The sequence below is a fragment of the Fulmarus glacialis genome, unplaced genomic scaffold (assembly GCF_000690835.1).
Source record: "Fulmarus glacialis isolate BGI_N327 unplaced genomic scaffold, ASM69083v1 scaffold13850, whole genome shotgun sequence".
Lineage (NCBI taxonomy): Eukaryota > Metazoa > Chordata > Aves > Procellariiformes > Procellariidae > Fulmarus > Fulmarus glacialis.
The window spans coordinates 20,916-33,621 of NW_009189713.1; the positions used below are offsets into that span (position 1 = coordinate 20,916).

At 40.3% G+C, this 12,706-nt stretch overlaps 1 protein-coding gene across 1 annotated transcript in view; it reads left to right on the forward strand.

The window, feature by feature from the left end:
• The first annotated feature begins 10,095 nt into the window (after positions 1 to 10,095).
• RRAS2 (related RAS viral (r-ras) oncogene homolog 2) overlaps positions 10,096 to 12,706 on the forward strand; it is a 15,080-nt gene continuing 12,469 nt past the window's right edge. The window contains exons 1-3 of the mRNA XM_009583192.1: positions 10,096 to 10,270; positions 11,556 to 11,729; positions 12,472 to 12,574. Coding sequence (XP_009581487.1) covers positions 10,096 to 10,270; positions 11,556 to 11,729; positions 12,472 to 12,574 — 452 coding nt within the window. The remainder of the gene's footprint in view (positions 10,271 to 11,555; positions 11,730 to 12,471; positions 12,575 to 12,706) is intronic.

Genomic DNA, 12,706 nt, shown 5'->3' on the forward strand with positions numbered 1-12,706 from the left:
GGCAAATAAAGCTATTAGAACTGTGCTTATCTTCTGACACAATAGTTCTTATTAGGTTTAAGTGCTATTTTATAGCTTTTTCCCTAAATAATTAGCTTCTAATGATCAGTCAGTAAATCTTCGAAAAATAAAGTACTCTAGACTTCACTAATGAAGCTGAATGTTTTCATGTTGGATATTGTCCAGGCTGGTGTTCAAAAATTCCGTGGTATTAGCTGTGGTAATAGAAAAAAATTATAGGACAGGAACTAGTGTATTGCTATCTATGACTACAGTGATCTCATAGTATAAAAGAGGCGTGTTACTGGCTCTGAAAGAGTCATCTCAACTTCTAATTACATATGTGCTAATGATTCTGTGTCTCTTTTCTAACAGAACAAGTAGTATGATGAAAAATTCTAGAAGCTTTCACTCTTTTGGTTCAGTCCCTGTTTGGCACTTTTCTATATATATATAAATAAACACATTATATATATGAGTTGGGGGAAAAGGCATCTTTTAGTGATACGCTGTGAGCTTTCCTGAAGTGTCTGGACATTTAAAGGTGTTTACAGTTGACTAGTATTTGGGTGGGGGATTTTTTAAATTTTTAGTGAGCAATTTGAACTGTCTGGTCTCGTGATCGTGCTGCAGACAAGATCTGGAGTGGGGATGACAAAACGTCCCTCTTCCACTGGCAGGAAGTTGCTAATGTAGTTCAATTGCATTGTGAAATACTATCCTACAAATACTTAATCCTAACTTGAATCATTCTAGAAAACTGTAGGCTCTGGATTTAATGGACTAGTTAACCTGGCTGTATCTCAGTGTTAAACAAATGTTTTAAGAGGAAGAATGTGGAGAACTTGCCTTCCTCAGGCTTTCTACCTGGATCTTTCTGCTGAACTGTGGTCCAAGTCCACATCTGCTTCCAAGCAATTCCAAACCTACACAACTGACAATAGTGCCTGGCATTGTAAAGAACTGAAATGTAATAGCAGGAAAAGGCTTTTACTATCTAAAACAAATCTTTACTTAATACCTTTCTTGTTCTGAAAGTAGTAACTTCAGAAATTTTTTACCTTAGCTTGCTGTGGAGTCCCAGGACTCAAACATTTTCAGGTACTTAAAACGTGAAGTAGGAGTTAACATTACTAAAATGCACTAGAGTTCTTGAAGTGAGGCTTTGTTTTACTGGCTTGTTTGGGCTAGAAAAACTTCTTACTGCATTAATATAATTGTATGGGTCCAAATGTCCATAACCTAGGCTAGACAATCTGAAAAATCCAATTAACAAGCAATTTGTTTGCAATATAACCCTATTCTAAATGTTCTGTTTTGACATGAATACCTGCACCCTCCTCAAGAGTTTGTTTTGCCATGGAATTAACTTTTCCAATTTGCATTTCAGTTCTTCTAGTACATTCCTCAAGGAATTGTGAAGTGGCTTCTTTCTTAATAGACTGTAAATGCCCTAAACATGGGTCTCCTCATAGCCTCTAACCTGAAGTCTGTTGCTGACTGTGTTTTAGGTAGGTTTAAGTTAATGAAGAGCTATTTTAATTGATTGTAAGTCTTGCCCTGATACTGTACTGGTATTTATAAATCAAAAGCTCTTACATTACACTGTATACCTTGAGGTGTTCTAATGATTTCATGTGTACGAGAAAAGGTGTTCCAGTAACTTTACTTCTGCCCCACCAGGGGATTTTTTGAGTAACCGTACTTTCTTTTCACTTGTAGCTGTATTCCCCATTATCTGGTTATACACATATCCTAAAATCAGATATGCACTTCTTAAAAGATATCATGGGCTTCTTGAGGTGAAAACTGAGTTTGTCCTGAAGAGCTTGTGTAAGCTGCTATGCTGAAAACTGTCTGAACTGTATAAAATTTTACGGATGAAAAGATAGTATGTAGCTAATATTTTAAACATTCCTGGAATTGCAAGTAGCCAAGATAAGGAAGATGAAGTACTTGTTGTGTTCGTAGTTCTTGCACACATTTACTGTGAAGCAAAAATGAAATGAAATGAAATCACATCTCATTTATGCTTGCAGTATAGAGTACACTTTATAGTCAGACATGTTTCAACTTGAGAAATTGCATAGCTGCCTTCAAAGAACTTTGTAGGTGCTTACTGGCACTAAAAGGCATTAATTCAAGCCAATACAAAGAAGTCTTAACAGACAGTGAAAGTGTACATTCTCTGATCTTGAGTAATGAAAACGGCATCACCAGGAAGTATTCAAGAGGCGAAAGTTTAATGTATGTATTGGCTACGACAATTCTCTCTGTGAGCGTACTTGGTGTTTGGTGTGGTTTGATTTTGAGAAATTTGAGAATTATAAGTTGGAGGCAAATGTTCGCAGGTTGGTGAGCTGCTAATACCGAGTCGATGGACAGCGTGGAGAGCTGTAAGCTAGTAACTGAAAGAAGACGTAAGCGCAGTGCAGATTCAGTTTGAGTTTAAAATGGGAAAGCTGTTTAAAAAAGTATCAATCTGTTGGTTTTAAGGAAGATGGTATTTAAAAAGATGTTCACATGCATTTCGAAATAGATACTAAAAAACTCCACTCTCATCAGTATTCTTGTTACATGCATGTAACCAGTACCCACGCTGTCCGTAATTCAAGTGTTGAGGCTGCATTAACGCTTTACAAGAGTTACCCTAACAGTATGTTTAAGCTTGGCAGGATGTTAGCAAAAAGGCATGTAATCTTTTTCAATAAAGTAGTTGTAATTGTTTATTCTTTAAACCTCTATGATTTGAACATGCACTGAGAGGCTGCCTTAGTTATGTTTCAAAGACACTTTCTCTTCCCCAAGCGAATCTGCTGTCTCTGGGTGGATTCTTAGTTTTTTCACAGAATCTTGTAATTATCTGTTTAGCAATTAAAAACTCTCCAGATTTCTATCTGTAAGCTTGAGCTGTTTTGCAAGTTGCGCCTTGGGTGCCGGGTTTGAGGGAGAAAAGAAGGGAGATTCTTCCCTGTGCTGCTGCAGCCCAGGCAGGGTTGGAGAAGGTAAAGCTGCTTTACTATAAGTAGCAATTAGGGGAAGGCCAAAAACTAACAGGCATTTTTTTAGGAGTGTTGAAAGATGTAAAGAGCTGATGGAAGTTCCCTTTCAGAGCACAAAAGTCAGTTTGATTTCAGTCTTTCATCTTCCTGAGTCTTAGTCCGCTGTGTGACCTGCATGGTCAGTTGATGCTCCAGAACCGATGTGGCTCTTAAATCCATAACACGAGTCAGTCCTGAACTGTGGATGAAATCTGTGGAATTTCCTAGCCTACGGCTATCTAGAGAAACATCACTGGAAACGAGTGTGTTTATGGATACGAAGTTTAAGTGTTCATTTAGGAAATATGAAAATTAAAGGTGCGTAGATAGAATTCAGATATGTGTATTAGTCTTCAGGTTGAAGACACTTTACCCTCTATACCCTTGCTCCCCTCATCTTAACTCATGTTTCCCAAGACCTGTGAGGGAAGCAAAGTTGGTGTTTTGTTTTTAGGTACTTTGGGTAGTGACCACAACAAAGCCCATGAAGAAAAGAGCTGTATTATATTTGGCTATGTGCAGTAAATATTCCCATGCACGAACGCAGATTTCTTAAGTTTTCTTTTTCTGGTATGCTTGTTGAGTGATCACTGTATATGGAAGGGCAGGGAGTAGAGAGAGGGAGAGAGAGAGAGAAGGTGGTGGCTGTATAATGGGACTAGCTTATGCTTTGTTTAGTGTTTCCAGACCAAGCACAAGCTCTTGACAATCCTTGCATTGCAGAAAAAAGTGAAGGGGAAGACTCACCTGTACTTAACTAAGTCAGATGTTTATTTTTGTAACCTACCATATCTTACTCAGAATTTAAGATTTATTTCTCTTCTGTCTTCGAATTATGTATTGGGGGATAATCTAATCGGTGCACTTTGAGGCCGCCATGGGTTATTCAAGAACTTTGCATTCTTCATTATGATTTTCTTCTTTAACAGAACCATTAAGATTTGATTGAGCATAAACTTAATCATAAATATCAGTATTATATGTTCTTCAGGAGCAAATAAAACAACTTTTCAACTTGTGTTTGAATTTCCAAAGAGTTTAGCTTGTATATGGCTCACGGCCTCTTTCTTTCACTATAACTTTCTTCGGTTTAATTGTCTTCCCTCTTTGTGTCTCAGTTTTCACTGTGAAATTACCAAGTGTTTCACACCACTGGGTAATTGCAGTAATTGTAGTTATAAATGACATTTTTTCCCTGGATAGCCATAACAATGCTGGCAGTATACATTAGAACAGTGGGAAGTAGTGTAAATTGAGGGAAGCATCATTGATTGCTTACAAGCACAGCCTATCTTTTAATTTATATTTTTTGGAAGAAAGGAACAGGTGCTCTTACTGTTTGTATAATTAAAAGAAAGTAACTCTTAAAGCTTTGTATGAATATGGGATAATTGGAGGAGGATACACTTGGCCTTCTGTAGCATGATCCAGTGTTTTATTTGTTTTCTCTGCAGTCTGGTCTTTATCGGCATAATTCTAGACCTTTGGTCCCCCTCTCTCTGCAGTGTTCAACACCAAAATACTTCCCCTGGTTCTACAAAGCGTGACTGTTTATGCCAGCAGAGCATGCTCAATGCTAACTCAAGCACGTCTGTTTAAAACAATGCTGGGTTGCTGTGGGTAGCTCCTGCAGTCTTTCTGGTATTGTTTTGTGCGGTGCCCAAGCCCTTTGCAGAGGTGGCATTCCCTGTTGTCGACCACAGCAGCATTGATCTCCTGCTCCCCCAATGCCAAGCAATTAGACCTGTGGGGAAACATCAGGTCCTAGCGAACCACTTACTCTTGGGGAGGTATCTGTTAAGTATTTAACAAGCTTGCCAAAGGCTATCTAATCAGTGGTGTGCTTTTTTGTTTGTTTGTTTTCTATGACCCAGGTACATGGGGCTCTGCAAAATAATAAATTTATATCTTTTGCTGTGTCTGTTCCTTTATTGTGGAATGCTGTCTGGGTTTAGGTTTGCTTCCAGAAGTCAGTTCAGGTTTTTTCCTGCATGTTTTCCCTGTTTTCTAGCCAGCCAACTCAAATATTTCTGAAGAAATTACTTGAGGAGCCTCCTTTGTTGTGTGAAAGGAGGTTTCTTCAGTCAATCTCTTCAGGCGCTGAGGCTCTAGCAGCTGCTTTGCTTAACTACCAGTTCTGCTGGGCAGGTTAGTTCTGGATCTGGGCCAGCGTAGGGCTTGAGCGGGGTGGCAGCTTACTGCCCCCCGTCCTCTAGGAACATGTCTGTGGTGACATTGACGGGGGACAGGGACGGAAATGTAGATTAAAGCTCCTTGAAACGATCTCTAACCTCTTTGCAGGCTGGAGGAGGGCACAATGTGACACTGTGGTCATGTTAGTATAGACTTGGCTGCTGTGTCACTCTTCTTAGGCAGAAGAACTGAAGGCAGAGGCTGTAAGATTTCCATGGGTGGCAAAGCAGTGAAGGTTACAAACTGATTTATGCAGTCAGTCATTTAGATCTTAATTCGTGGTCTAAGAAAGCTTTTACCATGTAGCCAAGTACTTCAAATGGAAAGATGTTAGCTTATGGCCATACTAACTGGCCAGGGCACTATAGTTCTGGTCTTAAACTCTGGCACTGACTTTGTCTGTGACTTGGAACAAATGTCAGAAATACTAATTTAAATGAAGAAAGATATGTAAAAGAGAACTTGGTCAGGTTTCTGTCTTTTTCTGGATTAGGTATTTCTGATCTGCTCAATGTGGTGTGTGATAGAGCTGTAGCTGATACTGTTACTTGTTCTGTGCCCATGGTATGAAGACATGCCTCTACAGATCCTGAATTGGACTTTATCTCCGTTGAGTGGGACAGAAGCAGACAAATGTTATTGGTGAAGTGCAGAGGAAAGGAGGAAGAAGGTAGAAAAGAGGTGATAACATTAATGGTAGTCAAAGGAGAAAATGCCAAAAGAAAGACTCTGTCAAGTAGCACTTATAGCCTAGGAGATGTCTTGGGATCATGTATTTCAGGTGTTTGGGAATGTACTCAAGTCTACAGCTGAAGCTTTGGTGTGTGTAGCATTCACCGACATGTTTGTTTTAAGTTCTGCCTTACAAATTATAGCTGGGAAGGATTTTGGGGCTATTTACAATGCTGAAATTGTAGATGTTATTTAAATCCAGAGCTGGTCTGTAACTTCAGCTGGAGGGTGGAAACCTTGCTATTTCCTTGCCTCCCCTCAGTTGAAACCAAAAATTTAAACGTGGAAAAAATTTAAATAAGCAACTAGTGACTCTTTGAAACATTAAATGTATATTTAGTAAATGCAAATGGAGATTACAGACACAGCAAGGATGAATATGTATTTTGGCATGTACCACTCCTTTAACTTACTCATGGTGGTGCGTTTTCCCTGTGCTGGCCTGCCTTTCGTTGCATGCCCTTCAAGCTTTGTGTAAAGGTAAAAGGAAGCACGTTGTGCAACCAGCCTCTGGACTGCAGCTTATAGCAGCTCCCTGTTGATAGCATCTGACTTCTCTCTCTCACCTTAAAACTTAAATGTTGCTGCAAAAGAAGGTAATCCAGTGGCTTTCCAGCTTGTGGACTGTTGATGACCTTGTGAAGAGTAAACAAGAAAAGCTGCATAAGAGCTGTGAAACTTCATGGGGGTTCTCTATCTTTCCATGTAAGACGCCTTCACTTAGGTAGTTGTTTTTATTAATTTGTGGAGTGGGACTCCTGAGCTTGTGAATGAGTCCAGCTAATGGCGGAATTCACTTATATGTATTAAAGGCAGCATAATCAAGGGGGAAGATGATAAACTGAAAGCAGATTTTTCACATGTTCTCCTTGCCAAAAGACTTGAGTGGTTGCAAGAATAATTTAGGGATTACTATTACCTTAAATGGAGAAAGACTGCTAGAGCATTATTCAGTATAGTAGTGTCATCATTCCCGAGCACCGCAAGTAGAAACTCCTGCGAAGGTCAGGAGATTGTGTTTGAAATACATTTTAAGATGACAAGTGTGTGTATAGGAAGGGATTGTGGTGATGGGTTACCCAGCTGCAAGTGATGTAGGTGGCTTGGGGATGGGGTGGGGTTTTTTGTTGTTTTTTGTTTTGTTTTGTTTTTTCCCCTCTGCAAAAGAGCTTGCGTCCTTGGCAGGCTTTCCCATCTCTGGACTTGATTGCCTCAGCAGTCTTAGAAAGAGGAAACCTAGAAAACTTGTTGCATAATATTTTGGGTAAATTGAATGGTTGATGAGACTACTGGGCTTGGCTCCTCATTTCCCTTCTAGGAGGTGGGTGGAAAGAGCCTGGATTTTTGCTAGTGATTAAGGGAGTGGTGTAACACAAGAGCCTGTTCAAGTTACTATCTTCATAGAAGAAATTTAGTTTCTTCTAATTATTTCCTGCAGGCAGTGGCCAACTGCAGTGGAGCCAGCTGAATGAGGCTTAGCTCCTCCGATTCGTCGTAGATACTCAACTGGTCCTAGAAGAGTGGATCTGACAACCTGGTCTGTAATGGGTCACCCTAGAGAGTGGCCTAGTGTGTTTTGTACCAGCTGGCATCTGAGACACCTGCTGTAGCTTCTAGTATTTTGTAGTTTAGCAGGGCAACTGCTTTGAAGTGTTAGGGCTTGCACGTACAGCTTTCATAAAGGAGACAGCAGTAGGCAGGCCTGGGTGTTCCAACACTGTGGCATCACACAGCATTGCTGTGCTAAGCATACGCGTGCTCCTCTAATTTGTCTGGACTCGGCGTCAGTTTAAAACCAGTAGGTTGGCAGTGGTTTGCATCTGCTGGAATTGCACTCCTGTTAGTCTTTTAAGCAATTCTGCCACAAACTCCTTGACCTCTACAAAGCTACTTACACTGCTGTATGGTCTTGGGCTTGCAGGGTGTGCAGGCACCTTTCCACCATTGCAGGATGGCATTCAGGAGTCAAGGTACAGCCTCGTGGAGCATTTCAGGATATACTCTGCCATCCCTTAATTTTTTAAACACTGACTGTACAGCAGCAGTAAGGTCCACTTCTGCTCAGATTGATAAATACTGCATCTGCTACATTTAATTTTCATAAATCACCCCTGACTGAATAAGGCCTGCAGTTGATGTGCTCCCTGTCGCAAATAGTCCCCGTGCAATTTGGGAAGACTCCTTCAAAACCAGCAGCTATTTCAGGCACATTAGTTTTGTCCAGTGCCTGGAGGTAAACCACAATGCTAATTGCCTCGCAAACCTCTCCTGTAGTGGCTGTGACAGCAGATTTGGCAGCGCAGCTCCATGGGAGGGAAGAAATTGCTCATAAGAGGCTTGTTAAATGGGGGAGCTCTGGCATTTGCTCATTCTGAATTTGAGATGTGGCTGATGCTGGATCAGAGTAACTTAGTCTTGTTCACTTTTTTGAGGGAGGAACAGTGTTCCATGTCTCTGTACCTAGTCTGGCACTCTCACTTTGTGTTTAGTTTCCTCTTTTTTTTTTTTTTTTTTTTCTTTTTCTTCCTTAAACAAACAAACAAAAAAGAAACCAATAAGGGTGGAGGGAATCACAGAAATGCCCTGGAGATTACAGAACATGCTGCAGTTGTTGACCCAAGGACAGATAATGAGGAAAATATGAAGAATCCCTCTGAGATTATTACGGTTTTCTTTTTCTGACCTCTCTCAGTGAAAAATATTGCCCTTGTTGGATATAAACTTGCTACTTTAGGTGGTCTACTAATAGTGATTCATGAGAGTGAAATAAATTGATCCCAAATTCTCCCTTTTATTTAAAACTTGGCGTACTTGACTGCTTTATAGATGTAAAGGGTCAGACAGTAACTTTGATTTCTGCAGGATAGAGAAATGAAAGTTGAAGCTGGAGGGGGATAGGGAGTAACTTCAGAGTGCGTGCTTTATCTTCCAAATCAGAACGCTGAATTTCTAGATATACTGATAGCGACACCAGGTTTTAGTCACCTAATGTTTTTTTTATAAATACCACTTTCTGCTTCCTTAATGAAACATAGGACTTAAATTCCTTTCCTTGTGATCTTACCTTCTAAAGTCAGAGTCTGTGAATGATTTTATTTACACATTTCTATGTTCACATAAGTGAATTTCTCTTCCATCTTTCAAAGACTGTTAAAGGCCATAGAAGACTTGAGACCTAATTTAGAATTTATGAATAAATTCATTCCTCAAAAACTCTGATCTTACGCTCCTGGATAACACTTTTTTTGAGTCACGGACACAGGCAAAAGAAAAGACAAGAACAGTTTTGAAGGCTGTGGTTTTTCCTCTTTAAATCTTCAGAGAAGCGAGGTAAAGTGACAACTTGTAGTTGGAACAGCATCTTCTGGGGCTTGTTGTGTGGTGAGATGTTGTGCTGTCTGCAAATAGGCACTCTTCTGCTGGAAGACTTGAAGTTTGTTTGTGTGCTTCATTTAGAATCCCTGCCTGTTGGTTTGGTTGGGGTTTTTTTGTTGTTGTTGTTTTGTGTGGGTGGGATTTTGAGGGCAGTGGAAGGGGGGAGATTGCTTAGCCTGGGTGAATGTTCTAAAATAAGGGAGAAACCATTTCTTATCCAGAAATGCACAACTTGACTTACACGAAACGCTGTGAGAAAGGACTGAATTACAGCATCTCATGTGTCATAGCTATCTGTGGTGGGACAGATTGCTAGGATTTTGTCCTTCTCAGAGAGGAATGTGGTTGTTTTAATGTTATTGCTATGTAAAGGTAGCTGGTGATACAGGGGTGCCATTGATGCAGAGCGACTGAGGCTACTGTGTAGGTGTATCCTGAGAGGACAGTTTACTGATGTCTACTTAAAATGCAAAGGAGATGTGCAGCGCTGTTCAGTGTCTTTGCTCTAGGGGTCAGCAGTTTTTCAGTATGGTGCCAGGTCTAAATGAATAGATCAACAGAACCTGTACATGCTCACCGACTGCATGGTGGTGAGGTTGTGATATATGAGCATAGGTTACATATAGTATATGCAGCTGGTAAAGTGTGATACAACTGGTGATGTGTTCCTTCCAATAAGGCAGCTGCAGCTCAGTTGATGAGCTCTGCTGGGGAGCCCACGTCCGTGCTGTTAAACCAGAAACCTAGCGTGGACATGTCCGAATGGTGGGAGTCAGCTGGGTGCAGTCAGGACAAAGTACTGCAGCCAGCCCTCATGGGCAACTCCAGATTGAAACTGGACAAGAACAAATACAACCACACTAATGAAACTGTATCTGCAAGAACAGAGTTAACTGCATTCTGCACTGACAGTGAGGTGTCTGGAGAAGGTTAGTGGGCTAGTGCTGTAACTTCAGTTATCTTTTTTCTTTTTTTTTTGTTTTCCCTGCTATGACATCTGTTAACTTGACTTTGGTAAGTTTAGAGGAAGGGAGTGGTGTCTTGTTGGTATCTTTTGAATTTGTATGATGGGAAAGATGCTTCGGTGACAACTATTAATTTTGACATGAATAAGGAGATGCACCCTATTTTTGGTGATATTTTCTTAATGCAAGAACAACACTCCCCTTTTTTGTTTCCTAGGAACCGATATGTAGCATTAAAGCATTCCTAGTTCCTCACTGGCTTACAGAACTGAATAATGTACGCAGGTAGTACTCTTTCAGTTACAGTGGCATTCATCTGGGTGCATGCAAGCCCTATGTGCTTGATTTCTGAACAGTCAGGGTAGTACACATCCCCGGTGCCTGCTGCACTGAGCACAGAGGGGGAGGAATTTGATCAGAGTTCAGATTGTTATGCCAATGTGCTTTAGTTTTGGCTGAAGATAATTTTGCTATGACTGCACGCAAGCTAAAAATTCATCCTTTGAAATCTAAACTTGTCATCTTCAGATAGTATTGTTACCCCAGTATTCAATACCAGGTCACCCAGTCTGTAGAAAGATGTACCAGAATGTGCTTTGCTCTGCGGTTTGGGTAGTAAGTAACGGACTGGCAGTATCTGGTGGAGCCTCGTGTTTAGGCAATGGGTGACACAGGCATTTCATGGCTTATTCTGCTTTCAGTTCTCTTTTTGGAGGGTGTGTGTGCTTAAAGTCATTAAAACCAGGAGAGAAATCCTGGGAACAAGGATGATCCACTAAATTTTCTTCAGATTACAAACTAAATGCCACTTGTGCTGCATGGAGCTGTTGCTAGAAATTGTTACAAAACTGCTAGAGAATTCTAGAAACAGCTGGGAAAATCCTAGAAATTAGATTGGCTGGAAATTACTGGCTCTGGGAGCAGGGAAGGAAATCCTGGAAACTTTCGAGAATTCCAAAAAACTTCTAACCCTACCAGAAGTTCAGAGAAATTTAGCAGTTACTACAGACCTTAAAAGCTTCTATAAACTAAAAGTTTCTAGGGATTCGTGCTGGGAAATTCTAGGAGTTACCAGAAATCTCTAGAAAATGCTAGAAATTCTGTGGGAATCCAGTAAATTCAGTGACTCTGCTAGTAATTTCTACAATTTACGAGTGTTTACTAAGAATAGGAAAGCTGTTACCTGCTATCTTTTTGGATAAAGTGGCAAACGGTTGTACATGGGTAAAACCTGCTCGTATTCCCTAAGCTGTCAAGTGTACAGTTTTAGCATTTTATTTGATCAGTGTCCTGTATGTGCTTGTCTTACACACAAACTTGTTTTATTTTCTGCAGTCCTATTTTGTTACGGATTATGATCCAACGATTGAAGACTCCTACACCAAACAATGTGTGATAGATGAAAGAGCTGCGCGCTTGGACAGTAAGTAGCCTAGCTAAAGCATGGTACTAACAGCCTCTAGCTGTCGGTGCCCGTGTCTACATCTGTATGCGTAAAATGTAACATAGGTAAACAACTGTGCAGCATGTGGTTTTTATGTAAGTGTGTGGCTGATAAAAGCTACCTACTTTTGTTTTACTAATGAGATACCCAGGATTTGAAGTGCTTATGCCTTATGTATGTGTAAGTCTCTCTCTTTAAAGTAAATTGGACTTTTTTTTGAAGAATTATTCCTGAAGCCTTAGTGCCTACAAAACTAGGAGAATTTGTACAAATCCTGGCAGTTACCTGGGTGACATGGTGGAATTAAAAACACATTGCTTGGCTGTTGTGTGCTGCCTCTCCCAAGTCCGATATAAATGCTTTGCTTTAAAAGTTTCAGTTCTTCCTTGTCATTGATTTCGTTAAGGACAAACCAGCCACCCTCCCAACCCCCATCCCCAAGTCTCTCTAAGCATTTTCCAGCTGTTTCAGCTGGTCGTGAATTAGCCAAAGTCTACTAAACTTTGTTGTTTAGTTTGTTTGGTAGGTCTTGAATTGTTCAGTCAGTCCAAGAACTTGTTGGGAATCTTAGCAAAAATCCAATAGTATCTGTGAAAAGTGATTTCTGCTTAGTTACGATGTGCAGGAGAGACTCTTACAATATCCTGTTAGGAAGGATTTTTTTCTCAGTTTATACTCTAAGAACATGAACTGTAGTAATCAAGGTTTTGCTTATGTTCAGTTCTGGATACAGCAGGACAAGAAGAATTTGGAGCCATGCGTGAACAGTACATGAGGACAGGCGAGGGTTTTCTGCTTGTTTTCTCAGTCACTGATAGAGGAAGGTAAGCCTGTTGTCAAGTTATTAAAACAAACAAGTTGTAATTAATCTTAAATTGCTGCTTATCCTTTACTGAAATAATCTCAAACAGAAACATTAAGTATGGGTTTACTCTTAGATTCTGTGGTGTGACACT